Here is a 24790-nt window from a genome sequence, read left to right on the forward strand (position 1 = left end):
CCTTCCGGGAAGGCGGAGCCGCGCCTTTTGATTGACAGCGCGGCGGCCAATCGCTGCGCGGAGGGGAGGTGGGCGTCGCGGCCGCGCCACCGGAGCCCTCCCGCGCTGACCCTGACGCGCGACCTCTGACCCGGCCGGGTCCGGGCCTGCGACCCCCGCCCCGGCCATGGAGGCCCCGGCGGGGAAGCGGAGGCGGTTCATGCTGCGGCAGGAGGGTCCCGGCGACCCCGCGGTACTGGCGGCGGGGGAGGGGGAGGCCGAGGCGGGGGGGGAGGCCGAGGCGGGGGGGGCCCAGGGTGACCGGGGGTGGGACACTGGAGTCGGGGGGGCCCCACGGGAGGCTGTGGGGGGCGGGGGAGCTGTGGGAGGCCTCGCGCAGAGCCGCCCCCGCCCCGCTCCTTCCCCACCAGGTCCCGTCGCTCTTCAAACCCTCCGCGGCCGCCCCCGGGGTTCCCCCCGGCCCCCCCCCGCTGCCCCCGGGCCCCAGCTCCTACGCCGAGTACGTGGTGCAGCAGTCGGCCCCCAGGGCCTCCCCCGGAGCCGCCGAACCAACCCTGGGCTCCCCCAGTGCGGCGGGGGCTCCCCCCGGGCACCCCCCGACGCTTGAGTCTGGCGGTGGCCCCCCGGGAGGGGCTGCCCCGGGCGGGGGCAACCCTGGGGACGTGCCCCCCCTGCCCGTGCTCAAACCGGGCGCCAAGAGCAGCAGCATCGTCGTCAGCCCGCGGCAGGTGAGGAGAAGGGGGGGGGGCACGGGGGCCATCCTGGGGTTCGGGGGGACCGTCCCCCCGTATCTTGGGGCTTGGGGGCCCATCCTGTGGTGGTTTGGGGCACAGGGGGACGTGCCTGGTCCCCCAGGACATGGGAGGGGACTGTCGCCTGGTGTCTTGGGACAAAGAGGGGGGGGTGAGGGGCCAGTCCCCATCCCGGGGGGCCCCTGACACCCCCAGCCCCGTCACCCCCCAGCGAGGCAACCCGGTGCTGAAGTTTGTCCGCAACGTCCCCTGGGAGTTCGGTGACGTCGTCCCCGACTATGTGCTGGGCCAAAGCACCTGCGCCCTCTTCCTCAGGTGAGCCGGGGCTCCTGGGGGGTCCCCCAGGGTTCTGGGGGAGTCCCCTCGGTGTCACCCTGTCTCTGCTGCTCCCCGTCCCCCCCAGCCTGCGGTACCACCACCTCAACCCCGGCTACATCCATGACCGCCTGCGGCACCTGGGCCGGAGCTACGGGCTGCAGCTGCTGCTGCTCCAGGTCGACGTGGTGAGAAGCCCCTGGTCCCCTGGCTCCTCCATCTTGTCCCTCTGTACCCTCCATCTTGTCCCCCTGTTCCCTCCGTCCCTATCCCCTCACTCTCCTCATCCGTCTGTCCCCTCCCCCCCACCTCTGTTCCCATCCCCTTGCTCTTTGGGCTCCTCTGTCCCCTCTGTCCCTGTCCCCTCGCTCTCCTGGTCCCCCCTGTCCCCTCCATCCCCGTCCCCTCTCTCTTTGGGCTCCTCTGTCCCCACCTCCTCATTCTGCTGTTCCCTCTGTCCCCACTGTCCCCCTCGCTCTGTCCCGCCGCAGAAGGACCCTCACCAGGCGCTGAAGGAGCTGGCGAAGATCTGCATCCTGGCCGACTGCACCCTCCTGCTGGCCTGGAGGTAGGGGCTGTCCCTGTGTCCACCGGGGGGGCCCTGCTGTCACCCATGGGTGCCCCCACCCCAATTCCCTGTGCCCTCCCCAGCCCTGAGGAGGCTGGGCGGTACCTGGAGACCTACAAGGCCTATGAGCAGAAACCACCCGACCTGCTGAAGGAGCGGGTGGAGCAAGATTTCCTGTCCCGGGTGAGCTGCACCCCCTCCCTGTGCCCCAATTTGGTGACCTGGGGTACCCCAAGAGTCCTCTGACCCCCTCCCTGACGCCCCCAGATGACCGACTGCCTGACCAGCATCAAATCGGTGAACAAGACGGACGCGCTGAGCCTCCTCACTGCCTTTGGGGTGAGCCCCCGTGGGAACGGGGATGCATCCCCAAGCCCCCTGTTGCCCCCCAAGCCCCTCGTTGCCCCCCCCAAAGCCCCCCTGACCCTCCCTCCCATCCCACAGTCGCTGGCGGCCGTGGTGGGGGCCTCCAGGGAGGACCTGTCCCTCTGCCCCGGCGTTGGGCCCCAGAAGGTGAGCAGTGAGGGGACACAGCAGGGGACGAGGGACACAGCCCGCCCCAGCACCCCTCACGCTCCCCCTTGTCCCCCCCAGGCCAAGCGGCTCTTCGACGTCCTGCACGAGCCCTTCCTCAAGGTCCCCAAATGAGCAGCCCCGCCCCAAATATATATTTTTATATAATAAATGGTATTTATCAGACAACTTTGGGTGGGGGGTGTGTCACTCCACCCGCTCCCGCTTGTGCTTCTTCTTCCTCTTGGGCACTTCAGGGGTCACCCCGATGTCTGGGGGGAGTCCCAGCCCCTGCTCCCCCTCCTCACCAGGCGCTGCCCTCCCCGGCGTCGACATTTCGGGTGTGTCCGGTGGCTCCTTCATCTTCTTCTTCTTCTTCTTCTTTCTCTTGGCTGGTGGCGGGTCGGTCGTGGGGGGGTCCCCAAAGCTCTCGGTGATGCTGAGGCAGCCGCGGAGGGGGGGAGCACAGGCCAGGGGGCCACCAGGGGAGTTGGGGGCCAGGAGGAGGGTGCTGCCAGCCCCCCCTGGGATCCCCCGCAGCCTGTAGAGCCGCCCGTCCCCATCCTGGGGGGGCCGCAGCTGCCCGCAGCCATCCAGTGGCACCGCGCAGCCCTCCAGGCTGGGGGGCAGGGCCATGAGGGGGGGGGACATGGTGGCTGGTGCAGTCACCAGCCCCCCAGCGCTGCCACCAGCCTTGTGACCCCCTCAATGTCACCCCCCCTGCCCCGACCCCACCTAGATGTCACCAGCACTGCCACCCCCACCCCGTGCCCACCCCAGTGACACTGTGACCCCCCCCGTTGTCATTGCCCCTTCAAATCCCCCCCCAACGGCACTGTCACCCCCCAGCCCCCCCAGATGGCACTGACACCCCACTGTGCCCCCCGTAGATGGCACTGACCCCCCCCGCCCACCCTGATGCACTGAGCCCCCCCCAGATGTCACTGTCGTTCCCCCACCCAGCCCCTTCCACCCGACTGACCTCTCGGGGCAGAAGTCGGCGGGGGTGCGGATGAGCCAGAGCTCGGTGGAGGGACCCGCCAGGGCCCCCCCCCACAGCCCGGGGGGGGGCGAGAGGGTCACCGCCTCGAAATCGGGGGGGCACCGGAACCGCACGGGCCCTGGGAACGGGGGGCGTGTGTATGGGGGTGTGTTATGCTACGTGCCCCCCTCCGTGTCCCCCCATAACACCCCCCCAGCCCCCGTGTGTCCCCGCCGGCCCCGTGTCCCCCCTCCTGTGTCCCCCCATGTCCCCCCACGTGCCCCCGCTCACCCTCCATGCCGCCGCGTGCACAGCGTGGCCCCGCCCCTTGCCCCATTCCGCCCCCCCCCACCCCCGCGGTGCAGTTGGTGCGGTCCGGTGGCGGGAGCAAGGGGGCGGGGCCTATAGCGGAGTCCCGCCCCTCGCCCCGCCTTTAAATGGGCGTTGCCGGAGCGCTGCCAGACGGCGGCGGCTTTTAAAGGTGCAGAGACCCCCCGGGACCTCGTGGGGACACCGGGGGCGGGGGGCGGGGGGCGGGGGGTGCCCAGGGTCACTCTGGGGGTGGGGGACACGGGGAAGAGGAGGGGAGGGTGGCCCCGACTACAGCTCCCGGCGGGCACCGGGGCCCGCCCGACCGGCCGGACTGGGACCGGGGCGGAGGCAGGGCTGGGAGGTGCCGGCGCTGCAGGTACCGGGGGCGGGGAGGGCTCCGCACCCCCTAACTCACCCCCGTGGGATCTGACCCCCCACCTCGTGGGACACCACCCCCCAACCCGTGGGACTTGCCCTGCTCGTCACCCTCCCCGTGGGATCTGCCCCCCCCACCTCGTGGGACACCCCCCCCCCCTCCCGTGGGATCCGTCCCGAGGGACCCGCCCCCACCCGTGGGATCTGCCCCCCCTCGTGGGACCCGCCCCCCCCTCCGTGGGATTTGTCCCCCCGCCCCCCCCGGCACCCTGGGGCGCAGGGCGCGGCCCCCCCCCACCCCCCCGCGTGACCCAGCGCTCTGGAATTGGGCGTAGAGGCCGCGGGGACGCGGGCGCGCCACCGGCACCAGCACCCTGACCCGCACCCCCACCCGCACCCCGCTGCACCCCCCCCCCCCACAGGTACCGACCCCCGCGTGGGACCTACGGGGCTGGGGGTTGGGGAGCACCCTTGGGTGCCTGGGTCCGATTTGGGGTGCTGGAGCAGCACCCTTGGGTACCCGGATGCCAGGGTCCAGTTTGGGGTGCTGGGTGGCGGGGGGAGCACCCTTGGGTGCCTGGGTCGGATTTGGGGTGCTGGGGGGGGGTGTTGGGGAGCACATTGAGTGCCTGGACACTGGGATCTGTTTTGGGGTGCTGGGTGGGGGGGTAGAGCAGCCTTGGGTGCCTGGGTCGGATTCAGGTTGCTGGGGTGAACTCTTGGGTGCCTGGGTCCGATTTGGGGTGCTGGAAGGAGCACCCTTGGATGCCCGAGTGCCTGGGTGGGATTGGGGTGCTGGGCGGGGGGGAGTAGAGCTCCCTTGGGTGCCTGGGTCAGATTCGGGGTGCTCCGTGGGGAGGTTGGGGAGCACCTTTGGGTGCCTGGGTCCGATTTAGGGTGCTCTGTGGGGGGGGAGCACCCTTGGGTTTCTGGCTCTCGTCTGGGGTGCTGGGGAGCACCGTTGGGTGCCCGGGTCCGATTTGGTGTGCTGGGTGTTGGGGAGCACCCTTGGGTGCCTGGCTCTGGTTCAGGGTGCTGGGGGGGGGATGTTGGGGAGCACCCTCGGGTGCCTGCGTCCGATTCGGGGTGCTGGGTGGGGGGGAGCACCCTTGGGTGTGGGGCCGCCTGGGTTCCCTCCCAGCCCCCCCCCCCCCCCCCCCACCGTCTGGCCGCCCGGCCCGGGGCGAGCTGGGGCTTGTCCCGGTCTCCCGGGGGCGGGGGCCGGGGGCCGGGTGGGGCCGCCTGGGTGAGGCCGCGGCTCTGGGGGGGGAGTGGTGGTGCGGAGGGGTCCCCCAAACCCCCCCCCTGCCGCCGCCAGGAGTGGGGGACACAGGGTGCTCTCCCTGACACCTCAAATCCCCTCGCCCCGCGGGCACTGGGGCACCCACGGTTTGGGGGGGGGGGGGGTGTCCGTGGGGGACAGGCCGTCCACGTTAGGTGACCCCAGTGGAAAAGGGGGGGTCCTGCCGCCCCCCTTTAACATGGGGGTGCACACACCCCACACCCCCCTGCCAGGGCCCTGCCCCGGGGCGGGGCGGGCGGTGCCTGCTCCTCGGGATGGATTAATTACCGGTAATTAGCGTGATGATGATCCCCCAGAGGCTGAGCGGGTCGTAACATGTCCCCGCTCCCCGAGTTCCCAGGAGATTGGGGTGCAGGGTGAGGAGGGAGGGGTGCACCCCCCAATTTTTGGCGCGGGTGGATGGGTGCCCCCCACCCTAGGTCACCCCCCCACCCTAGGTCACCCCATTCTTCCCCCCACCCCAGGTTAGAAGATGGCGAGCGAGCGACTGCGCAGCGCCCAGGACCTGCTGGATCTCACCTTCCAGTGTGAGTGGGGGGGGGTGGGGGGCAACACACACGACTTTTTGGGGTGCAGCCTGACACACACTACCACCACCCCCATTTTCGTAACCCCCCCCCCCCAGCCCTGGCCATGCAGCACATGGACCTGAAGCAGGTGGAGCTGGACACGGCGGTGGCCAAGGTGGACGAACTCTCCCGGCAGCTCGAGTCTCTCTGGACTGACGGCCCTGGCCCCCCAAAAGTAGGACCTGGGGGTTGGGGGAGGCACTTGGGGGGCACCCCATGGCCCCCTCATACCCACCATACCTCTCCCGGTGCTCCCCCTCCTCTCCCACCCCCCCAGGAACCGTACAGCCCCAGCCGGACCCGCTCGCCCCTCGGCCGGAGGAGCCTGGCACCGGAGAGCGCCGAGCTTTCGGGGGACCCCCTGGGGCGCCCCGGTTCCCCCCGGGCCCCCCATTACCTCCCGGGGGAGGATCGGGCCCCTTCGCCCCGCCCCAAGGTGCTGGCGGTGCCCTATGAGGGGCTGACATTGCCCAGCCCGGGGGGTCGAGCCCCCTCCCCGCGACCCCATCGCCCCTACGAGTTTTTGGGGCTCGGGGGGTCCCCTCGCCCGGGCGAAGGGTCTGTCTTCTTCCCTGAGAGGGCCCCCTCGCCCCGGCCTCCTGCGCCCCCCCCCTACGAGGTGCATGGCCTGTACCCCTCCATCACCAGCCCCGCTGTCACCTTCCGGGCACAGGGTAAGGCCATCGTGGCGGGGGAAGAGGGTGACGTGGTGGGGACAATCCCTTGGCTGGGGGAGGGGGCTTGTGTCCCCATCCTGGGGTGACCCCGTCATTGGGCATCCCCCACCCCTGGTGTCCCCAACCCACCCTGGGCTGCCCCCATCCCTGGGTGACCCCAAAATGGGGTATCCCCCATCTTGGGGTGTCCCGAAGCTGTCCTGGGGTGCTTCTGTCCCACCCCAGGGTGTCCCCAAGCCCTCCCTGGGCATCCCTGTCACCGGGTGCTCCTGCCCCACCCTGGGATGCCCCCCTCCATCCAGTGTACCCCATCTTGGGGGGTGCTGGGAGGTGTGTCTGGGCCCTGTGGGGGTGTCCCCTCACCCCCCGTCCCTGTCCCCCCTCAGATGACCTCGTGATCAAGCGGCGACCGCAGAAGAGCTGGAATGAATCTGACCTGGATGTGGCCTACGAGAAGAAACCCCCCAGCTCAGGGGGCTACGACCGTGAGCTGGGGAGGCTCGGGGGTCACTGGGGGGGGGCACACAGGGGGTTGGGGGGCACTGGGGGGGCACACAGGGGGTTTGGGGGGGCTGGGGGAAGCCAGAGCTGGCAGCTGAGGTGGCTTTGGGGTATTAGGAAGGTTTTAGGGGGGGTATTGGGGGGGGGCACGGAATAGAGGTTCTAGTGGGGAGGGGGGTTCTTGAGGCAATGGCGGGGGGCGGGGGGGGGCTGTTGGGGTGTCCAGGGGCAGGTTGGGCCTGGAGGGGGGGACAGACAGGGGGTGGCTGGGGTGGCTGGTTGGGGTACAGCAGGCTCGGAGGGAGGCTCATTGTGGGACGCAATGGAGGGTCTGGGGGTGTTGGATTGGGGACGGGTCTAAGGGTGTTGGGGGAGGTCTAGAGGTTTTGGAGGGGTCTAGGGCTGCTGAGGGAGGGGGGCCCAAGGTTGCTGGGCGGGGTGTAGGGTGCTGGGGGCTGAGCATGTGTCGGGGTGCCTGTGGGGTGGACGCCGTGTCCCCCCCCTGACTCCAGCGTGGCACTGAGGTCCGTGTCCCGTCCCCCCTCCCCAGGCACCGGTGAGGGGCAACCCGGGCTGCGGCCAGTGCTGGCACCGTGGCGGGAGTCAAGCCTGGACGGGGCCAGTGGCCAGGGCAAGGTGAGCCCCAGGGCGGGGGTCTGACCTTTGCGCCCACCCCCGGTGCCCGACGCTGGGGTAGATGGGCTGACTCCCACCCTGACACCTTGTTTTTTGTGTCCCCCCCTCTCCCCAGGACGGTGCCTACGGGGGGCACAGTGCCACCCTCCCCCGAAACTACAAGGTGTCCCCATTGGCGGGCGAGCGGCGGGCAGAGGGACCCTTCCGGCGTTCGGGGGGGCCTGGCACCCTGCCCCGCGGGTGGCATTTCTCCCAGCAGCCTGTCTCCCGCATCCCTGTGCCCCCCCAGGGTGGGCGACCCCCCCGCCACAAACCCTTGCCCCTCTCCATGATCTTCAAGCTGCAAAATGCTTTTTGGGAGCAAGGGGTCGGCGCTCCCCGGGGGCTTCCCCTGGGCCTCTCTGCCGGTCCCCGTGCACCCCAAAAGCAGCCTCAGCTCCCGGCGCTGCCCCAGGCCCCCCCGGCGCTGCCTGGGGGTGAAGGTGAGGTGCCCGTGGGGTTGGGGGGCGGGGTTATTGGGGGGGGGGGCTCGAGCAGGCAGGACATGGGTTTGGGGGACTGCAGCATGAGGGGTGGGGAATCTTGGGGGACAGTGGGACTCCAGCATTCTGAGGCATGGGGGGTTTTGAGGGGGGGGGTCCGTGGGGCTCGGGGTGCTGGCGTGCCCTGACCCCGACTCCCTCGCAGGATCTGGGCGCCCCGCGCCCCCCGAGACCCTCCCACCGGAGGGGGAGCCAGAGCTGGAGCGGCTGCTGCAGGGTGGTGAGTCCGAGGGGCTGGAGCGGCCGCTCAGCCCCACGCGGCTCCAGCCCCTCCTGCCCCCTGAAGCCCAGCGGGTCCCCGAATTCGAGGAGGTGGCCCGGGTGCTGGCCGAGATGCCGCGGCCCCTCAAACGCCGTGGCTCCATGGAGCAGAGCCCCGGGCCGGTGCTGCCGCCCACCCGCACCCGCCAGTACCAGCAGCTCATCACCCGGCTCCTGCACCGCCCGCCCCGCCGCGACGAGCCCCCGGCCCCCGGTGATGCCGGCACCTCGCCCGACCTGCCACCCCCCACTCTGGTGGCACCTGAGGCCCGGCCACCCCGTCACAGCCCCCCGCCGCAGTCCCCCAGCAGCTCCGCACCCGCCCTGGTAAGTGGCTGCGGTCCCCGGGGGTGCTACGTCGTGCCCGGTGTCCCTCGGAGCTGCCCGGGTTGTCAGGCAGTGGTTGGTGTCCCCCAGTGTACCCCGAGATGCCACACGGTGCCCGGTGTCCCTTGGACCCCCCCCCGAGGTGCCACATGGTGCACAGTGTCCCCTGGGGTGCTAAGCAGGGCCTGGTGTCCCCTGGTGTCTCTTGGGGTCCCCAAATGTGCCACGTGGTCCCCTGGGGTGCCGGCTGGTGGTTGGTGTCCCCTGGAGTGCCTGGTGTCCCCAGGGCTTCCCCCAGTGTCCCCCAAGGTGACGAGCAGTGCCTGGTGCCACCAGACATGCCCTGCGGTCCCCCTGCGTGCACCGTAGTGCCAGCCAGTGTCCCAGGAGATGTCCCAAGGTCCCCTGGGTGCTGTACAGTGTTGGGTGCCCTGAGGGGTGTCCCCGAGGTCCCCTAGGTGCTCTACAGTATCAGGTCCCCCGGGAGATGTCCCCAGAGTTCCCCTGGTGCCACATGGTGCTGGCTGTCCCGAGAGCTGTCGCCAAGGTTGCCTGTGTACCACGGGAGGTGTCCCCAGGGTCCCTTGGGTGCTCTATAGTACTGGGTGCCCCAGGAGGTGTTCCCCAGGTCACCTGGGTGCCATACAGTACTGGGTGCCCCAGGAGGTGTCCCCAAGGTCCCCCTAGTTCCGTATGGTGCCAGCTGCCCTGGGAGGTGTCCCCAAGGTTAGGTGCCCCAGGAGGTGTCCCCAGGGTCCCCTGGGTGCCATAGAGCTCTGTGTGCCCCAGGAGGTGTCCCTAAGGTCCCCCAGGTTCCATAGAGCACTGAGTGCCCCAGGAGGCGTCCTCAAGGTCGCCTGGGTGCCCCAGGAAGTATCCCCAGCGTCCCATGGTGTGCCGTACAGCGCCGTGTGCCCTGACGGTGTCCCCTGGCCCTCCCTGACCCCCCGGCTGCCGCAGGAGCTGCGGTCGGCCCTGCGCGACCCTTCCTCGCCCCGCAGGCGCCCCGGGGCCCGCGTGCGCCTCAACCCCCTTGTCCTGCTCCTGGACGCGGCCCTGACCGGGGAGCTGGACGTGGTGCAGCAGGCGGTGGCTGAGGTGGGACAGGGACAGTGGGGACAGGGGGATGGGGTGAGGGCTGGGGAATAGTGGGGGCAGGAGGCTGGGGGTCAGGGTGGCAGGGACAAGAGCTGGGGGACATCGGGTATAGGGTGTCAGGGACACGGGCTGGGGTGGTGAGGGCTGGGGGGCAGTGGGGACAGGGGGATGGGGGACAGGGTGGCAGTGGCCAAGGTGGGATGCGGGACAGTGGGGACAGGGTGTCAGGGACACAGGCTGGGGGGCAGCAGGGACAGGGGGATAGAGGACAGGGTGGCAGGGCCATGGGCTGGGGGACATTAGTGACAGGATGTTAGGGTGACAGGGACAAGGGCTGATGAGGCAAGGCCTGGGGGACAGTAGGGATGGGGACAGCAATGTGCCTGGCACTTGGGGGTGGCAGCGGGGGTGGCAGCGGGTGGCAGTGTGGGGACAGCGTGCGTGTCCCCAGCTGAATGACCCCAGCCAGCCCAACGACGAAGGCATCACGGCGCTGCACAACGCCATCTGCGGTGCCAACTACGGCATCGTCGACTTCCTCATCGCCAGCGGCGCCAACGTCAACTCCCCCGACAGCCACGGCTGGTGCGACGGGGGCCCACGGGCGCGGGGTGGGGGGACGGGGACCCACAGACACGGGGTGGGGAGACAGAGGCTCATGGACACGGGGTGGGGGGGACATGGCTGGGAGAATAGGGTCTCACAGATGCAGGGTGGAGGGATGGGGACCCACGGACACAGAGTGAGGGCACAGGGGACCCCACAGCCATGGCTGGTGCGACGGGGGCCCACGGACATGGGGTGGGGGCACGGGGGACCCCACAGCCATGGATGGTGGGATGGGGATGGGGGCCCATGGGGGCAGGGAGATGGGGGGACCCCACAGCCACAGCTGGGGGGGTCGGGGACCCGCTGATATGGGGTGGGGGCACAGGGGATCCCACAGCCACGGCTGAGGGGATGAGGGCCCATGGGGAGGGGGTGGGGAAACAGGAGTCCCCACAGCCATGGGGGCGGGGAGACAGGGGACCCACAGACATGACATGGGGGATCCCCACAGCCATGGGGAGCAGGGATGGGGGTCCTAGTAAGTCCCGAGAGTCTGGGGACAAAGGGGAATGGGGACCCCAATAGCCCCCCACCAGCCCTGGGTGATTGGGGACCCCAATAATCCTCCACCGCCCTCGGTGATTGGGGACCCCAATAACTCCCCAACAATCCTGAGTGATTGGGGGTGGGGAGGGCCAGGGGACCCCCAACCCCTCGAGGAGAGGGGTGTCCCAGGGGAGCCCCTCCTCTGCCTTGCCCCCCCCAAAAACCACTCCCCCCCATCCCGAGGGCGCCAGGACGCCGTTGCACTGTGCGGCCTCGTGCAATGACACGGGGGTGTGTGTGGCCCTGGTGCGCCACGGCGCCGCCATCTTCGCCACCACCACCAGCGACGGCAGCCTGGCTGTGGAGAAGTGTGACCCGTACCGGGAGGGCTACGCCGACTGCTACAGCTACCTCACCGGTACTGGGAGCACTGGGAGGGCATGGGAATGGGGTAGGGGGGAGGGTAGCGAGAGGGGAACGGGGGGGGGGTGTGTGTGTGTGTGGGTACTGGGAGGGGATATTGGGGGTATGTGGGTACTGGGAGGATATGGGTACCGGGGGTGTGTGGATACTGGGAGGGGCTACTGTGGGGTGTGTGGATACTGGGAGGGGATATTGGAGGTATATGGGTACTGGGAGTGGATACTGGGAGGGTCTGGGTATCGGGAGGGGGTACTGGCAGGTTATGGGTACTGGGAGGGGAACTGGGCAGGTAGGAATACTGGGAGAGGGTATTGGGGGGGTATGGGTACCCCCTGGGGTGGTGTGCATACTGGAAAGGGGTATCGAGGTTATACTGGTACTGAGAGGGGTACTGGGAGGGGGTGTCAGGGGCAGGCAGGTACTGGGCGGGGAACTGAGAGGAGGTGTGTGGAGGATATGGATACTGGGAGGGGTACAGATACTGGGAGGGGATACCAGGATGGTTATGGCTTCAGGGCAGGGGGGGTGCTGGGGTGCAGTGCTGGTGGGGGTTACAGGGTGCTGGGGGGGTTCAGGGCAGGGGTTGTCAGGGGTGCAGTGCCATGGGGTTGCTGGGGGGATTATGGAGGGTTCAGGGCAGAGGGGTGCCAGGGCTGCAGGGCTGGGGGGGTGCTGGGGGGGGTTATGAGGGGTTCAGGGCAGAGAGGTGCCGGGGTGCAGTACTGTGGGGGTGCTGGGGGGATAACGGGGTGCTGGTGGGGCTCAGAGCAGGGGGTTGCCAGGGGTGCAGTGCCGTGTCAGTGCTGGGTGAGATCAGGGCAGGGGGGTGCCAGGGGTGGGGGTGCTGGTGGGATTCCATCGTGCTGATGCTGGGTGTCCCCGCAGAGGTGGAGCAGAGCATGGGGGTGCTGAACAGCGGGGTGGTCTACGCGCTGTGGGATTACAGTGCCGAGTTCGGGGACGAGCTGTCCTTCCGTGAGGGCGAGCCTGTCACTGTCCTGCGCCGCCAGCCCCAGGAGGAGCTCGACTGGTGGTGGGGGTCCCTCTACGGCCATGAGGGCTACGTCCCCCGGAACTATTTTGGGGTGAGTGAGAGGGGGAGGGTCTCGTAGATCCCATGGTCTCAAGGTGGTTTCAGAGCACCCACGGCCACCCCACAGCCCTGGGGGACCACCCACAGCACCCGTGACCCTGGGGGGGATCCCACAGCCCCATCATGTCCCTAAGGGTGGATCTTGTGGCCTCCCTGGTTCCTCCATGGCTGAGGGACTGGGGCGGGGGGGGGGCACCCTCCCCCTGACACCCTCCCCCTCTGCCAGCTCTTCCCCAGGGTGCGGCCGCAGCGGAAGAAGGTCTGAGGGGTGGCCCTGAGGACATGGGGGGGCCCTGAGCCGGCCCCAGCCCCCCCAGCCGCTTGGATGCATGGGTCCTCCTTGCTGATGGGCACCTCCTTGGCTGCCCCAAATCCCGTCCCCCTCACATCCGAGCAAGGCACCGGGGTACCCCCCGCCCTCCCCCGCAGTGTCATGTATTTCCCCCCCCCCCCCCGGCTGGTGACAGTGGGTGTCACCCCATGGTATTGGCTTCTCTGGGGAGTAAAGAGCCTTCGGCTGCACGTGGTGGTCTCTGTCCTCTGCGTCATGGGGTGGGGTGGGGGAGTGGGGGCTGTGGGGACTAGGGGTGACACGGGTGGGAACACCCTGAATAAGACTGGGGGAGGTGACATGGTTGGGGACACGCTGCCTGGGACCCAAGGGGTGACACAGGTGGGTCCCATCCCCAGGGAAATCCCCAAATGTCCCCCCTCTCCCACATCCCCCTGACTTTTTATCTCTGAGCACGAGGCTGCGTGGTCGGGATATTGCCTCTTTAAATCTGGCCGCTTTTGGGTAATTTAGGTGCAGCCTCTACTAAAAAAACCAGTTGAGCCCAAGCTTGGCATATTGTCGACAGAAATGGTTGAGTTTTGAATCTGGGGCTTTGGCATCCAGGTGCCCAACAGAGTATTTAGGGTTTGGACTTTTAATACATCCAAACTGAACAGATTTAAGGGCCCGAGCACCACAGCGGGGTTTGGTGACCTTTGATTCAGCAGTGTTAACTATCCCAGCTACTGGGACTCGTTGGCTTTTTCCAACAATTCTTGTTAGATAACCCCTTTTTCAAGGTTTCTGGATGAAGCCAGCATCTGCTTTAGCTTTACTTATCTATATTGAGACTCCTGTGGCCCTGAATAGAGAGAATATTTATCATTCGCCACTAAGGGTATATGAGGGCTTTTACTATGATTAATTCCAAAAATTTCCACCACTTGGGAGGGGTCATTGGACCTGGCAACTGGGATTTCCTCCCTAGATGGGTGTTCCTCCCTTAGGAGGAACTTCCCATCCTTACCCACTCTTCCTTCCGCTGGGCTGCCATCTCGGGGGTCCCTGTAAAGGCCCCCACTTCTGCAGCCTTCGAGCCAGCGTGGTCCTTCAGCCATGGGTTCCACCGTGTCATGCTAAGGCCAGGCCCACTGCCCATCCAGCCAGCCCGAGGAGGGGGAAGGTTGTATCCCCATGGTTCTTCCCATTGTCTAACAGCATCTATTATTCAAGATAATTGAAATGTTCCATTCCCTTCTACTGACACAACGGTGGTTTCCCCCTGCCCCACCACCTTGAGTTACATCTCCTGCGACTCCAGCAGCAGCTGTGGGTTGTTTTGATTAACAGGGCACAAGGTACCTCATCCGGATTGGGCTCAGGTAATGGTGTTGCTGGGGAAGGAGCAAAAGGTTTGTTATCATCATCAGAATCAATATCAGAATCCTCGTTAACTCCCGGAGCAGGTGTCTTTTCAATAATTTTGTTTTCTGTGATGGGGTGGGTCATGGTGGGGATGGCTCGTAGGGGATGCTACTGCCCTCCAGAGCATCCCAGGCCCTTGTCTGGTCTTTTTACCTATTGAGGCAAATTAACCACACACTTGTGCTAAATAGAGAAGCATTTAATAGAACAATGCGTCGGGCAGCGTTCTACCGCTGTAAGTGGTTCTACAAGGAGCCTGTAAAGATGCACCATGAGCTGATGGGTTCTAGATTCCTTATTTACCTTATTCACCTTTTTGGTTGACCTGCATTGATCCCATGAGCATTATCGTGGGGCTGCTGTGAGCATCATCATGGGGTGCCTCAGGCCAGCCTTGGGTTGACCCCCAGCACCAGTTCTGCTGCCCAAAGGTAACCCCCGATCATGTGCCCCGTGTTGTTGCCCCAAGACACCACCGTGGTCTTTCTCATCTCATCACCGAGGGGAACTTTGCTTCCTGCCATGGAGCTTTTCTGTCCCTGGCATCCCTGGAGCCCTCGCACAGTTGGGCCTTTGTGAGAGACAAGAAACCAGGCCTGAGAGAAACTAAGAAAAACAGCCCGCGAAAGCACAAGTTGAGGCTGATCAAAGAAACGCCTCAAACACTCGCAAGACAAAACTATGAGTCACAGGGTGGATGGTGTGGAGGCCGAAGCTGATAAGGCTGCCCCAATAACACAATAATAACACAATAATAACACAATAATAACACAATAATAACACAAGATGAAGCTAGAGGGGGGAGCCCTGTGGAGACAGGATGGCTCTGGTCTGGTGTACCCGGCAAATTTCAAGGGCCATCTGTCCGGTGAATGACCTTTGCTTCATTATCCACGAAATGCATATTAAAGTTAGCACCCCTCAATATGCTAACGAAGGCTAACATGATCATGCTAATTACATCATTCCATGAAACACCTTACCCCTCCCCGTACATGGGCTATGTAGGTATGTGGGTCGACCTAGGGGACCGACCCAAGGAAAGTGTGTATAAATCAAGGGGGGAGGTGGGGGAAGACGGGGAAGACGGCGGGGGGGGGGGAGCTGAAGAGTGCAGTGAAGCAAAGAAGACAGATGCAAGTGAAAAAGACAGCTGCCTCCTGGAACCCTCGCTGGCAGGATCAGTGCAGAAACACAGACTGGTGAGCTGTATTTCCCTATTCCCCCTATATCCCTCTTTTCCCTTTTCCATTAAAAAATGCAAGGCATATTGTATTGCTTGCCACAACTTGCTATATTCCTAGCTAATTATCGTGTGTTCAATTAGTACATTGTGGGTAATTAATAAATGTTTGGCCTTGAAGACTTGTTGTCCACTCCATTGGGGATTTGTGAATCTGAGTCACTTGTCTCCCTCATATGAGTAGGACACGACAGGCCTCCACTTTTTTCTGGCCTCTACTTCCCACTGGCCTCCCACCCTGTTTTGGCCTCCCAGCTTGTTTCAGCCTCCACTTTATTCCAGCCTCCACTTTTCCCGGTCTCTACTTCCCTGCAGCCTCCCACCCTGTTCTGGCCTCCCACCTCGTTTTGGCCTCCCACACCATTTCGACCTTTTTTCTGGCCTCTACTTCCCTCCAGCCTCCCACCCTGTTTCTGCATCCAGCCACGATTTCGTCTCCAATTTTTCTGGTCACTAATTCCCTCAAGCCTCTCACCCCTTTTCAGCCTCCACTTTTTCTGGCCTCTACTTTCTTCTGTCCTCCCACCAAGTTTTGGCCTCCCACCAAGTTTTGGCCTCCAATTTTTTCTGGCCTCTACTTCTCTCCGGCCTCCCACCCTGTTTCGGCCTCCCACCCCATTTCGGCCACCACTTTTTCTGGCTGCAACATTCCTTTTGCCTCCCACCCATTTTTGGCCTCCCACCCATTTCATTGTCCACTGTTTTCTGGCCTCTACTTCCCTCAAGCCTCCCGCCCCAATTCGGCCTCCAATTTCTTCTGGATTCTACTACCTACCATACTTGCTTACTGTTTTGGCCTCACACCATGATTTGGCCGAAATGGGGTGGGAGGCTGAGACATGGTGGGAGGCCAGAGGAAAGTAGAGGGGAGAAAAAGTGGGGGGTGAATCGTGGTGGGAGGCCGAAAAAGGGTGGGAAATCTGAGGGAAGTAGAGGCCAGAAAAAATTGGAGGCTGAAAAGTGGTGGGAGGCCAAAAAATGGTGGGAGGTTGATGATAAGTACAGGTCAGAAAAAATTGGAGGCTGAAAAGGGGTGGTACGCCAATAAGGGGTGGGAAGTCAAAAAAGGGTGGGAGGCTGGAGAGAAGTAGAGGCCAGAAAAAAATGGAGGCCAAAAGTGAATGGGAGGCCAAAAAGGGGTGGGAGGCTGGAGACTAGAGGCCAGAAAAAACTGGAGGCTGAAAAAGGAGTGGGAGGCCAAAAAAGGGTGGGAGGCTGGTGATGAGTAGAGGCCAGAAAAAAATTGGAGGCCAAAAAGGGGTGGGAGGCCAAAAAGGGGTGGGCTGCTGGAGAGAAGTAGAGGCCAGAAAAAATTGGAGGTTGAAAAGGGGTGGGAGGCCAAAAAGGGGTGGTAGGCCAAAAATTGGTGGGAGGCCAAAAAAGGGAGGGAGGTTGGAGAGAAGTAGAGGCCAGAAAAAATTAGAGGCCAAAAATAAGTGGGATGCCAAAAAATGGTGGGCTGCTGGTGATAAGTAGAGGCCAGAAAAAATTGGAGGCCGAAAAGGGGTGGGAGGCCAAAAAGGGGTGGGAGGCCAGAAAAGGGTGGGAGTCTGGAGAGAAGTAGAGGCCAGAAAAAACTTGGAGGCCAAAAATGACTGGGAGGCCAAAAAGGTGTGGGAGGCTGGAGAGAAGTAGAGGCTAGAAAAAATTAGAGGAGAAAATGAGTGGGAGGCCAAAAAGGGGTGGGAGGCTGGAGAGAAGTAGAGGCCAGAAAAAAATTGGAGGTTGAAAGGGGTGCGAGGCCAAAAAATAGTGGGAGGCTGGAGAGAAGTAGAGGCCAGAAAAAACTTGGAGGCCGAAAATGAGTGGGAGGTCGAAAAGGGGTGGGAGGCTGGAGAGAAGCAGAGGCCAGAAAAAATTGGAGGCTGAAAAGGGGTGGGAGGCCAAAAAGGGGTGGGAGGCCAAAAAAGGGTGGGAGGCCAAAAAAGGGTGGGAGGCTGGAGAGAAGTAGAGGCCAGAAAACATTGGAGGTCGAAAAGGGGTGGGAGGCCAAAAAGGGGTGGGAGGCCAAAAAAGGGTGGGAGGCTGGAGAGAAGTAGAGGCCAGAAAAAAATTGGAGGCCAAAAAGGGGTGGGAGGCTGAAAAAGGGTGGGAGGCTGGAGAGAAGTAGAGGCCAGAAAAAATTAGAGGCCAAAAAGGGGTGGGAGGCCAAAAAGGGGTGGGAGGCTGGAGACAAGTAGAGGCTAGAAAAAATTAGAGGCCGAAAGGGGGTGGGAGGCCAAAAAATGGTGAGTGGCTGTTTCTACCCGGACCCTATTCGTAGTTGCACCTGCCGCGGGTCACTAATTTCACCCGGACCCTATTCGGGGTTCCACCTGCCACGGGTCACAGTTTCCATCCGGACCCTATTCGGGGTTGCACCTGCCGCGGGTCACTGTTTCCACCCGGACCCTATTCGCGGTTGCACCCGCCGCGGGTCACTGTTTCCACCCGGACCCTATTCGGGGTTGCACCCGCCGCGGGTCACTGTTTCCACCCGGACCCTATTCGCGGTTGCGCCCGCCGCGGGTCACTGTTTCCACCCGGACCCTATTCGGGGTTGCACCTGCAGTGGGTAACTGTTTCCACCCGGACCCTATTCGCGGTTGCACCGGCCGCGGGTCACTGTTTCCACCCGGACCCTATTCGCGGTTGCGCCCGCCGCGGGTCACTGTTTCCACCCGGACCCTATTCGCGGTTGCACCCGCCGCGGGTCACTGTTTCCACCCGGACCCTATTCGGGGTTGCGCCCGCCGCGGGTCACTGTTTCCACCCGGACCCTATTCGCGGTTGCGCCCGCCGCGGGTCACTGTTTCCACCCGGACCCTATTCGGGGTTGCACCTGCCGTGGGTCACTGTTTCCACCCGGACCCTATTCGCGGTTGCACCGGCCGCGGGTCACTGTTTCCACCCGGACCCTATTCGCGGTTGCGCCCGCCGCGGGTCACTGTTTCCACCCGGACCCTATTCGGGGTTGCACCCGCCGCGGGTCACTGTTTCCACCCGGACCCTATTCGGGGTTGCGCCTGCCGCGGGTCACTGTTTCCACCCGGACCCTATTCGCGGTTGCACCGGCCGCGGGTCACTGTTTCCACCCGGACCCTATTCGCGGTTGCGCCCGCCGCGGGTCACTGTTTCCACCCGGACCCTATTCGCGGTTGCACCCGCCGCGGGTCACTGTTTCCACCCGGACCCTATTCGGGGTTGCACCTGCCGCGGGTCACTGTTTCCACCCGGACCCTATTCGGGGTTGCACCTGCCGCGGGTCACTGTTTCCACCCGGACCCTATTCGCGGTTGCGCCCGCCGCGGGTCACTGTTTCCACCCGGACCCTATTCGCGGTTGCGCCTGCCGCGGGTCACTGTTTCCACCCGGACCCTATTCGGGGTTGCACCTGCCGCGGGTCACTGTTTCCACCCGGACCCTATTCGCGGTTGCGCCTGCCGCGGGTCACTGTTTCCACCCGGACCCTATTCGCGGTTGCACCTGCCGCGGGTCACTGTTTCCACCCGGACCCTATTCGCGGTTGCACATGCCGCGGGTCACTGTTTCCACCCGGACCCTATTCGCGGTTGCGCCCGCCGCGGGTCACTGTTTCCACCCGGACCCTATTCGGGGTTGCACCTGCCTCGGGGTCACTGTTTCCACACAGACCGCACTCCAGGTTGCACCTCCTCCTGCACCCTTTTTCCACACCGATTCTGTTCCAGTTTAAAACCCACATTACACGTTACAGCTTAGTAACACCTTCCAATTACAACTGTAGGTTACAGCTTACACTGACACCTTAGGGTTACAGTTACACTGTACACCTCAGGGTTACAGGTTAGAGTTAAGGGGTGGAGTCAGGGGTGGGCTTATGGTTAGGGGGTGGACTCGGGGGTGGGCTTAGAGTTAGGGGGTGGACTCAGGGGTGGGCTTAGAGTTAGGGGGTGGACTCGGGGGTGGGCTTAGAGTTAGGGGGTGGACTCAGGGGTGGGCTTAGAGTTAGGGGGTGGACTCAGGGGTGGGTTTAGAGTTAGGGGGTGGACTCGGGGGTGGGCTTAGTGTTAGGGGGTGGACTTGGGGGTTTGCTTAGGGTTAGGGGGTGGAATCGGGGATGGGCTTAGTGTTAGGCGGTTGACTCAGGGGTGGGCTTAGAGTTAGGGGGTGGAGTCGGGGATGGGCTTAGGGTTAGGAGGTGGACTCGGGGGTGGGCTTAGGGTTAGGGGGTGGACTCGGGAGTGGGCTTAGTGTTAGGGGGTGGAGTTAGGGGTGGTCTTAGAAGTACGGGGTGGACTCAGGGGTAGGCTTATGGTTAGGGGGTGAACTCAGGGGTGGGTTTAGACTTGGGGGTTGGGCTCAGGGGTGGGCTTAGGGTTAGGAGGTGGACTCGGGGGTGGGTTTAGGGTTAGGGGGTGGAGTCGGGGGTGGGCTTAGTGTTAGGAGGTGGACTCAGGGGTGGGTTTAGAGTTAGGGAGTGGACTTGGGGGTGGGTTTAGAGTTAGGGGGTGGACTCGGAGGTGGGCTTAGGGTTAGGGGGTGGAATCGGGGATGGGCTTAGAGTTAGGAGGTGTACTCGGGGGTGGGCTTAGAGTTAGGGGGTGGACTCAGGGGTGGTCTTAGGGTTAGGGGGTGGAGTCAGGGGTGGGCTTAGAGGTAGAGGGTGGACTCAGGGGTGGGCTTAGAGGTAGAGGGTGGAGTCGGGGATGGGCTTAGGGTTAGGAGGTGGACTCGGGGGTGGGCTTAGGGTTAGGGGGTGGACTCGGGGGTGGGCTTAGGGTTAGGGGGTGGAGTTAGGGGTGGTCTTAGAAGTACGGGGTGGACTCAGGGGTAGGCTTATGGTTAGGGGGTGAACTCAGGGGTGGGTTAGACTTGGGGGTTGGGCTCAGGGGTGGGCTTAGGGTTAGGAGGTGGACTCGGGGGTGGGTTTAGGGTTAGGGGGTGGAGTCGGGGGTGGGCTTAGTGTTAGGAGGTGGACTCAGGGGTGGGTTTAGAGTTAGGGAGTGGACTTGGGGGTGGGTTTAGAGTTAGGGGGTGGACTCGGAGGTGGGCTTAGGGTTAGGGGGTGGAATCGGGGATGGGCTTAGAGTTAGGAGGTGTACTCGGGGGTGGGCTTAGAGTTAGGGGGTGGACTCAGGGGTGGTCTTAGGGTTAGGGGGTGGAGTCAGGGGTGGGCTTAGAGGTAGAGGGTGGACTCAGGGGTGGGCTTAGAGTTAGGGAGTGGACTCAGGGGTGGGCTTAGAGTTAGGGGGTAGAGTCAGGGGCGGGATCTAGGGTTAGGGGGTGGAGTCAGGGGCGGGATCTAGGGTTAAGGGGCAGAATAGGGGGTGGACTCTAGGGTTAGGGGTTAGGGGTTGAGGTTAGGGATTAGGGTCAGGGTCAGGGGTTAGGATTAAGGGTTGGGGGTGAGGGTTTAGGGTGATGGTGAGGGGTTAGGGGTTAGGGTGAGGGTGAAGGTGAGGGGTTAGGGTTTAAAAAAATAAAATTGGAGGCCAAAATGGGGTGGGAGGCCCAAAAGGGGTGGGAGACCAGAAAAAATTGGAGGCCGAAATGGGGTGGGAGGCCCAAAAGGGGTGGGAGACCAGAAAAAATTGGAGGCCGAAATGGGGTGGGAGGCCAAAAACGTGTGGGAGACCCGAGGGAAGGAGAGGCCAGAAAGAATTGGAGGCCGAAACGTGGTGGGAGGCCAAAACGTGGTGGTAGGCTGGATGGAAGTAGATGCCATTAAAAGTGGAGGTTGAAAAGGGGTGGGAGGCCAAAACAGGGTGGGAGGACGGAGGGATGTAGAGGCCTCCCACCCCGTATCGGTCTCCCACCATGATTCAGTTTGAAATTTCTTCTGGCCTCTACTTCTCTCCAGCTTCCCACCCCTTTTCGCCCTCCCACCCCATTTCCACCTCCACTGTTTCTGGCCTCTAGTTCCCTCTGGCCTCCACCCCATTTTGGCCTCACAGCATGATTTTGCATCCACCTTTCATGGCCTCTACTTCCTTCTGGCCTCCCACTATATTTTGGCCTTCTGCCCTGTTTCAGCATCCACTATTTTATGGCCTCTACTTTGCTCTAGCTCCCACCCTGTTTGGGCCTCCCACCATGGTTCTGCCTCTAATTTTTTCTGCCCTCTACTTCTGTCTGGTCACCCACCCCATTTCGGCCTCCCACCCCGTTTCGGCCTCCACCTTTCCTAGCGTCTACTTCCCTCCATCCTCCCACCCCGTTTCGGTCTCTCACTCCTTTTTGGCTTCCACATTTTTCTGGCCTCTATTTCCCTTCCAGCCTTCCATTTTGGCCTCCCGCAGCGTTTCCGCCCCCTCCTTTATTCAGGCTTTTATGTGCTCTTTGCACTTCCGACACTTTGTCGCCCACCGAGCCCTTTTTGTTTCTCTCACCCCTTTTGGCACTCCACAGTTTTCTGCCCTGTACTTGCCCTTCAGCCTGTCACCTATTTTCGGTCTCCACTCTTTTCTGCTCTCCGTGTCCCCCCGGGACTCCTGGCATCAAAGGCCAAGGGTTCAACGGTAACCGGGCTCAAACATCCGGAGAGGCCCCGCCACGGCCGAATCCAGAGAGGCCCCAGAAAGGGAAAGAAGAAGAAAATCACGGCCATCTCGGCAGCACCCGCCTCCCACCGCAGGAAGAGAGACCCCGCTCTGCGGACGAGGAAGGAGCCCTCTTCACGGTCCACGGCGGGCCAGAGCGCCGGCGAGCGCCGCAGGGTCCGCGCGCGTCACCCAGAGCGCGGCACGGCCACGCGGCGCACGAGGGAGCGCGGCTACGCGTACGGGAAGCCGCGTCTTCCCTTCGGGGCCCCGTCGCCGCTCTCACGCGTTTCGGGCTCTCCCCCGGCCCCCTCTCTCTCCCGCACCGCCGTGATTTTTTTGCTTCCCTTTACCTCCGCTCTCCTTCTTCTCTCCCGCTCCCTCTTATTCTGTCTTCTGCTAGCTCTCCCTTTTTCCTTTTCTCTAGACGCCTTTGTCCCGCTTCCTCTCCTTCCGTTTTTTCATCCTCCGTCTCTCTCCCGTACCCCAGCACCGGTTTTTTCCTTTTCCGGTTCTTCGTCCCGTTCGGCATCGGCGTCTTTTCGCCCGCGGCGTCTATTCGTTCGGCATCTTATCGTACGTCTCTTTTCGGTATCCGGTATCCCAAAGACGTGCGTCGTCAGCTTAGATCTCTTCTCGAGTTTTTCAGAGAAGAGGATCGCCTTCATCTATCGTCTAGGCATCTCCTATGGTTTTTTCTGTTAAGTTTGCATTTTTTTTTTTTTCGTTCTAGCAATTTAGGCGTCAGGCCGCTTCATACGCTTTCCGATACATTTCAGGGAATTCCACAGTTTTTTGGTGTTTTCCGTGCTTCGGGACTCTTAAGGGAGTCAGTCGGAGAGACGGTCAAGGTCACTCGGAATCGTCGGCGACGCACAGTAAATAATTTATATCGGAACCGGTGATATTTCCGAGAAGGAATTCTTATAGGATCTAGTTCCGCTTCGTTCTTTAGCGCTCTCCGGGACACGGTTCCATTATCACAGAATCACAGAATCACAGAATCAACTAGGTCGGAAAGGACTTTGAAGATCATCCAGTCCAACCATTCACCTAACACTGCCAGTTCCCACGTACACAGTATCTCTCGGCGCTATGTCGACCCTACTCTTAAACACCTCCAGGGATGGGGACTCTACCGCCTCCCCGGGCAATCCATTCCGCTGCCTAATAACCCGTTCTGTAAAGAAATACTTCCCGACATCTAGTCTAAACCTTCCGTGGCACACCCGGAGGCCACTCCCTCTCGTCCTATCGCTTGTTATTTCATTAAAGAGACTCATCCCCAGCTCTCTGCAACCTCCTTTCAGGTAGCTATAGAGGGCCATGAGGTCTCCGCTCAGCCTCCTCTTCTCCAGACTAAACAACCCCAGTTCCCTCAGCCGCTCCCCGTACGACACGCGCTCCGGACCCTTCACCGGCTTCGTCGCCCTTCTCTGGACACGCTCGAGTAATTCAATGTCCTTTTTGTAGCGAGGGGCCCAAAACCCAACACAGTCATCGAGGTACGGCCTTACCGGCGCCGAGTACGGGGGCAAGATCGCTTCCCTGTCCCCGCCGGCCACGCTATTTCTGATACGGGCCAGGACGCCACGGGCCTCGTCGGCCACCCGGGCACGCCGCTGGTTCACGTTCAGCCGGCTGTCAGTCGACACCCCCAGGTCCCTCTCTGGCCGGCAGCTCTCCAGCCACTCCTCCCCAAGCCCGTAGCGCCACCGGGGGGGCTTAGGCAGCACGCGCGGTCTCGCCGGAAAAGACGAGTCACCCCGCAGCATTTCGGTTTTCACGTAGGAAACTGCAGCGCCTCGTTTCGGATAACGATATTATTATCGCATTTAGCCGACTACTTCCCCACGTAGCTTAGCACGATATCCGTCCTTTTCTATCTATACCCCAGAAAAACTAGGTTTCATTCCCGTCCCGGTCACGTCGCCGACACAATAGACTTAGCGAAAGAGCGGATATCGTCGTATCCGGTAAGGGTCGTTTTCTTCCTACGGCATTTTGCAGGTCACAAACTTAAGGCAGAGGAGAAAACTCCCAGCTGCTCCCACAGGTGCCTTTATGCCTTCCGGTGGTTCAGCCCTCCCCTTTCCCAGGTGATCGTGGTCAGGGTGGTGGGTGGGGCCTGGGGTATATGAGCCACAGCCTCTCATCAGGGAGCTCATTCTGCTCTCGGGCCTCTCTGAGGTCAGCGCTCTGGCGTTCTTCAGAGTCGGCGGCAGATTTTGAGCCGAGGAAGCTCTTCATTCTGCTCTCGGGCCTCTCTGAGGTCGGAGCTCTGGTGTTCTTCAGAGTCGGCGGCAGATTTTGAGCCGAGGAAGCTCTTCATTGTGCTCTCGGGCCTCTCTGAGGTCAGAGCTCTGGTGTTCTTCAGAGTCGGTGGCAGATTTTAAGCCGAGGCAGCTCTTTGGGCAGGTGTGTTTTAATAATCACGGAAATAGAGGTACCTGAGACAAGAGTTTCAGCATCAGTCAAGGTTCAGCAGTGTGTATAGTAGGAAGTAAACAGGTACAAAGTGGGTTTTTTTCAGGTAAGTAATTTTGTATCCGCGGGGCGGGGCGGGTAAAACAGTTTAATAGCGTACACTTACATTTTTTCTTTTCATTCTAGATACATTGCATTTTCCTGACTTCATCGAAGACGGGACCTCGGTTTTTTCCCTAGCGTCGGCGTATACATCGTAAGGCGTCGATATCATCCACATAAACGTGACCAACGGGGAGAGGACGGAGCGAGGGTCAGAGCGAGCATCTCGTAAGCATCCGTATACGGAGTTGTAGCCTTTCTCAGAAAAACGGCGGGGACGTTTTAGCGTTCGTCAGGAAAGAGTCGGGGACGTAAGGCACGGAGTCTTTCGGGATCCGGGACGGCTCATCGCGTTTCCCGATCGCCCGCAGAGCGCCGTATCGTCTCGCGGGCGCAGCGTAGGCAGCCTTTGGAATAGGATGAGCATTTGAGGCGAACCGGGGCAGCAGAGAGGAGGGGCACGGGCCCGGCGTTTTC

At 62.8% G+C, this 24790-nt stretch overlaps 3 protein-coding genes across 9 annotated transcripts; 2 read left to right on the forward strand and 1 right to left on the reverse strand.

The window, feature by feature from the left end:
- Window positions 1–46: 46 nt before the first annotated feature.
- On the forward strand, window positions 47–2337 carry ERCC1 (ERCC excision repair 1, endonuclease non-catalytic subunit). 3 transcript variants are annotated; one of them, XM_074857404.1, is made up of 9 exons: window positions 47–232; window positions 411–728; window positions 856–1067; window positions 1156–1255; window positions 1559–1635; window positions 1719–1818; window positions 1903–1974; window positions 2080–2148; window positions 2230–2337. In XM_074857404.1, the coding sequence occupies exons 1-9, from the start codon at window positions 167–169 to the stop codon at window positions 2281–2283; spliced, it is 1068 nt and encodes a 355-aa protein (XP_074713505.1). In that variant the 5' UTR covers window positions 47–166; the 3' UTR covers window positions 2284–2337. The 3 variants fall into 3 exon arrangements, with proteins under 3 accessions (XP_074713505.1, XP_074713506.1, XP_074713507.1); XM_074857405.1 differs by having other exon boundaries at window positions 1562–1635; XM_074857406.1 differs by having other exon boundaries at window positions 50–232; window positions 964–1067.
- Window positions 2304–3517, reverse strand: POLR1G (RNA polymerase I subunit G). The gene is made up of 3 exons (XM_074857407.1): window positions 3422–3517; window positions 3131–3269; window positions 2304–2767 (listed from the first exon to the last, which is right to left on the reverse strand). The coding sequence occupies exons 1-3, from the start codon at window positions 3465–3467 to the stop codon at window positions 2356–2358; spliced, it is 597 nt and encodes a 198-aa protein (XP_074713508.1). The 5' UTR covers window positions 3468–3517; the 3' UTR covers window positions 2304–2355.
- A 58-nt stretch (window positions 3518–3575) lies between these two features.
- On the forward strand, window positions 3576–12864 carry PPP1R13L (protein phosphatase 1 regulatory subunit 13 like). 5 transcript variants are annotated; one of them, XM_074857412.1, is made up of 13 exons: window positions 3576–3611; window positions 5585–5647; window positions 5746–5864; window positions 5967–6363; window positions 6753–6851; window positions 7418–7503; window positions 7619–7985; window positions 8191–8633; window positions 9594–9731; window positions 10183–10316; window positions 11078–11244; window positions 12135–12334; window positions 12569–12864. In XM_074857412.1, the coding sequence occupies exons 2-13, from the start codon at window positions 5593–5595 to the stop codon at window positions 12605–12607; spliced, it is 2244 nt and encodes a 747-aa protein (XP_074713513.1). In that variant the 5' UTR covers window positions 3576–3611; window positions 5585–5592; the 3' UTR covers window positions 12608–12864. The 5 variants fall into 5 exon arrangements, with proteins under 5 accessions (XP_074713513.1, XP_074713512.1, XP_074713516.1 ...); XM_074857411.1 differs by lacking the exon at window positions 3576–3611 and adding an exon at window positions 3769–3818; XM_074857414.1 differs by lacking the exon at window positions 3576–3611 and having other exon boundaries at window positions 5581–5645.
- The last annotated feature ends 11926 nt before the right edge of the window (window positions 12865–24790 follow it).

Source organism: Strix uralensis, unplaced genomic scaffold (assembly GCF_047716275.1).
Source record: "Strix uralensis isolate ZFMK-TIS-50842 unplaced genomic scaffold, bStrUra1 scaffold_131, whole genome shotgun sequence".
Taxonomy (NCBI): Eukaryota; Metazoa; Chordata; class Aves; order Strigiformes; family Strigidae; genus Strix; species Strix uralensis.

Excerpts from the sequence above, each read along its gene's own strand:
- ERCC1 (XM_074857404.1), top strand. The coding sequence starts at position 167 with ATGGAGGCCCCGGCGGGGAAGCGGAGGCGGTTCATGCTGCGGCAGGAG. Across the intron at positions 1,068-1,155 it reads ACCTGCGCCCTCTTCCTCAG|CCTGCGGTACCACCACCTCA; the intron begins GTGAGCCGGGGC and ends CGTCCCCCCCAG. Across the intron at positions 1,975-2,079 it reads GCCTCCTCACTGCCTTTGGG|TCGCTGGCGGCCGTGGTGGG; the intron begins GTGAGCCCCCGT and ends CCCATCCCACAG.
- POLR1G (XM_074857407.1), bottom strand. The coding sequence starts at position 3,467 with ATGGGGCAAGGGGCGGGGCCACGCTGTGCACGCGGCGGCATGGAGG. Across the intron at positions 3,270-3,421 it reads TGCACGCGGCGGCATGGAGG|GGCCCGTGCGGTTCCGGTGC; the intron begins GTGAGCGGGGGC and ends CCCCGTTCCCAG. Across the intron at positions 2,768-3,130 it reads GCCGACTTCTGCCCCGAGAG|CCTGGAGGGCTGCGCGGTGC; the intron begins GTCAGTCGGGTG and ends CCTGCCCCCCAG.
- PPP1R13L (XM_074857412.1), top strand. The coding sequence starts at position 5,593 with ATGGCGAGCGAGCGACTGCGCAGCGCCCAGGACCTGCTGGATCTCACC. Across the intron at positions 7,986-8,190 it reads GGCGCTGCCTGGGGGTGAAG|GATCTGGGCGCCCCGCGCCC; the intron begins GTGAGGTGCCCG and ends ACTCCCTCGCAG. Across the intron at positions 10,317-11,077 it reads TCCCCCGACAGCCACGGCTG|GACGCCGTTGCACTGTGCGG; the intron begins GTGCGACGGGGG and ends CGAGGGCGCCAG.